The sequence below is a fragment of the Apis dorsata genome, unplaced genomic scaffold, assembly GCF_000469605.1.
Source record: "Apis dorsata unplaced genomic scaffold, Apis dorsata 1.3 scaffold_571, whole genome shotgun sequence".
Classification (NCBI taxonomy): Eukaryota; Metazoa; Arthropoda; class Insecta; order Hymenoptera; family Apidae; genus Apis; species Apis dorsata.
The window spans coordinates 78039-79947 of NW_006263781.1; the positions used below are offsets into that span (position 1 = coordinate 78039).

The following is a 1909-nucleotide window of genomic DNA, read 5'->3' on the forward strand; positions in this document are numbered from 1 at the left end:
TATAATTAAAGTAATTTATAAATTACCGGTATTTACGTTTACAATTATAAACAAATTGTCGATAAAATTATGATGTCGTTCTAACCGCATTTCCGGTAATAAGCTCTAAATACTTATGTACACGCACTATTTGCGGACGCTAAACACTGTAAGTACACTTATTTACAACACCCGATGGCAAGAGGATCATTTCTGGCATACATGATTATGCCAAAAAAAGAAAAAAAAATATATATATATGTAAAAAAATATATATATTTCTTTTTCTCAAATAACTCGATTCTAGTTCGCGTTAAACTGGATAAATTTTTTTTGTTTTTTTTGTTTTTTTTTTTTCTTTCTCTTTTCCTTTTTTTTTACGATGGAGTATACACACAGAGGTCCTCGAAAATATGTGAACTATCTTCTTTTAATGCGTTTGTATCACTGCCCTTCCTCCTTTTGCGCTTCCTCTTCTAGCCAATCGTGAAGAATATTCCTTCTTCTCTGAAAACACGAGATCAAAAAAAAAAAAAAAATTCTAATATAAATATTTGCAAAGATGTTTCTTTAAAGCTTAAAGCGAAACAAGTAATGAAGATTTGTGTACATTCAAAGATGAAGAGAGAAAAAAAAAAAAGAACATGATCGCTTTGAGATATAAAAGTAAAGTAAAAGTACGTCGTATGCTTTTGAATTTGAAACGATTCCATTTTCGTCGTTTATGCATTTCGTCGTTAATGTTTAATTAATTGGCAAACGAGAAATGTGTGTAAGCGGACAATTTTGCAAATATATAGTAGGCAGCCAGGAAATATTATTGTTGATATTATAATTTGCTTGTTTTAGCTTTGTTATTATTAATTCTTTTTTTTAAATCTAAACTATTAATCCTTCTTACTTTTTAAATAGCAAAAGCAAAGCGAGCTTAAATTTTTTAGGCGGTGTCTTTCACGCGGTATACTATTGCGACAATAGGTACAACAATTGGGATGATACAGCAATGAAACCGGAATAGGAATAAGTTTGCAAGATTAATTTTATCGAAATCGTATTTCTTCTTCTGTTATTTAGGAGCATGGTGTATATAAGCTGACTTGTACATGCACACAACAGTTAGTATAACTACGGGACTTGCAATTACCAGGACCACGTTAGTTTGGGAGAGCAAGGTGAGACGAGTGATGAGGGCGATGGCTGTGGTGGTATTGGTGGTTGTAGTGGTGATGGTAGTGGTAGTAGTGGTGGTAGTTGTTGGTAGTGATTAGGGCAGCGCACAACGAGCAATTATTGCTCGGCTAGATTTCCATTCGGATCCGTATACTCCTCGTATTCCTCTTCCGGCTCCTCGTAATCCGTTTCTGCAGGTTCAGGACCTTCGACAGCTGGTATCGAGGTGCTAGTGATGTCCTGCTAAGCATACACGAGAATCCAAGCGTTTCTACCTACTTAGTTTTATTTTTGGTTTTTCTTTTTATTATTTACACCACTCCCCTTTTCACCAATCATGTTCACCAAGCTTATTAGACATTTTTATCTCTTGTTACTTACTTAACTTACATTTGTTAGTTCTCCAAAAAAAGCAAAGGTTGACGTTGATGATTAAATTAACCCTGCCACTGTACTTTTTGGATTATCTAATGTGTAGAAATTTTTATATTTTTTATTTGCCACGTACACCAAGATTTTTTATTTCCAATTTAATTTGAATATTTCAAACTGACTTTATCATAAATCTTTCTATTCATAGAAACGTATAGAAAATTGTGCATCAATTCAGGGTTAAATTAATCGAAAAATAATCATGCCAAGTATTCCAAAATAAAAATTAAACTTTCATATTTATTTAATCTGTATATGTATATACACATATATCTGGAAAAATCCCCGATTTTCCAATTATTTCTAAAAAAAAAAAAAAAAAAAAAAA

General features: G+C 32.1%; 1 protein-coding gene across 4 annotated transcripts in view; it reads right to left on the reverse strand.

The window, feature by feature from the left end:
• Positions 1–308: 308 nt before the first annotated feature.
• The window catches only part of LOC102675183 (collagen alpha chain CG42342), a 6890-nt gene continuing 5289 nt past the window's right edge, over positions 309–1909 (reverse strand). For 2 of the 4 annotated variants that reach the window (XM_006620968.2, XM_006620966.2), the window contains 2 exons: positions 1124–1392; positions 309–486 (listed from right to left, as the gene is read on the reverse strand). In XM_006620968.2, the coding sequence (XP_006621031.1) occupies positions 1267–1392 (126 nt within the window). In that variant the 3' untranslated portion in view covers positions 309–486; positions 1124–1266. The remainder of the gene's footprint in view (positions 487–1123; positions 1393–1909) is intronic. The other 2 variants (XM_006620967.2, XM_006620969.2) reach the window with 2 other exon arrangements.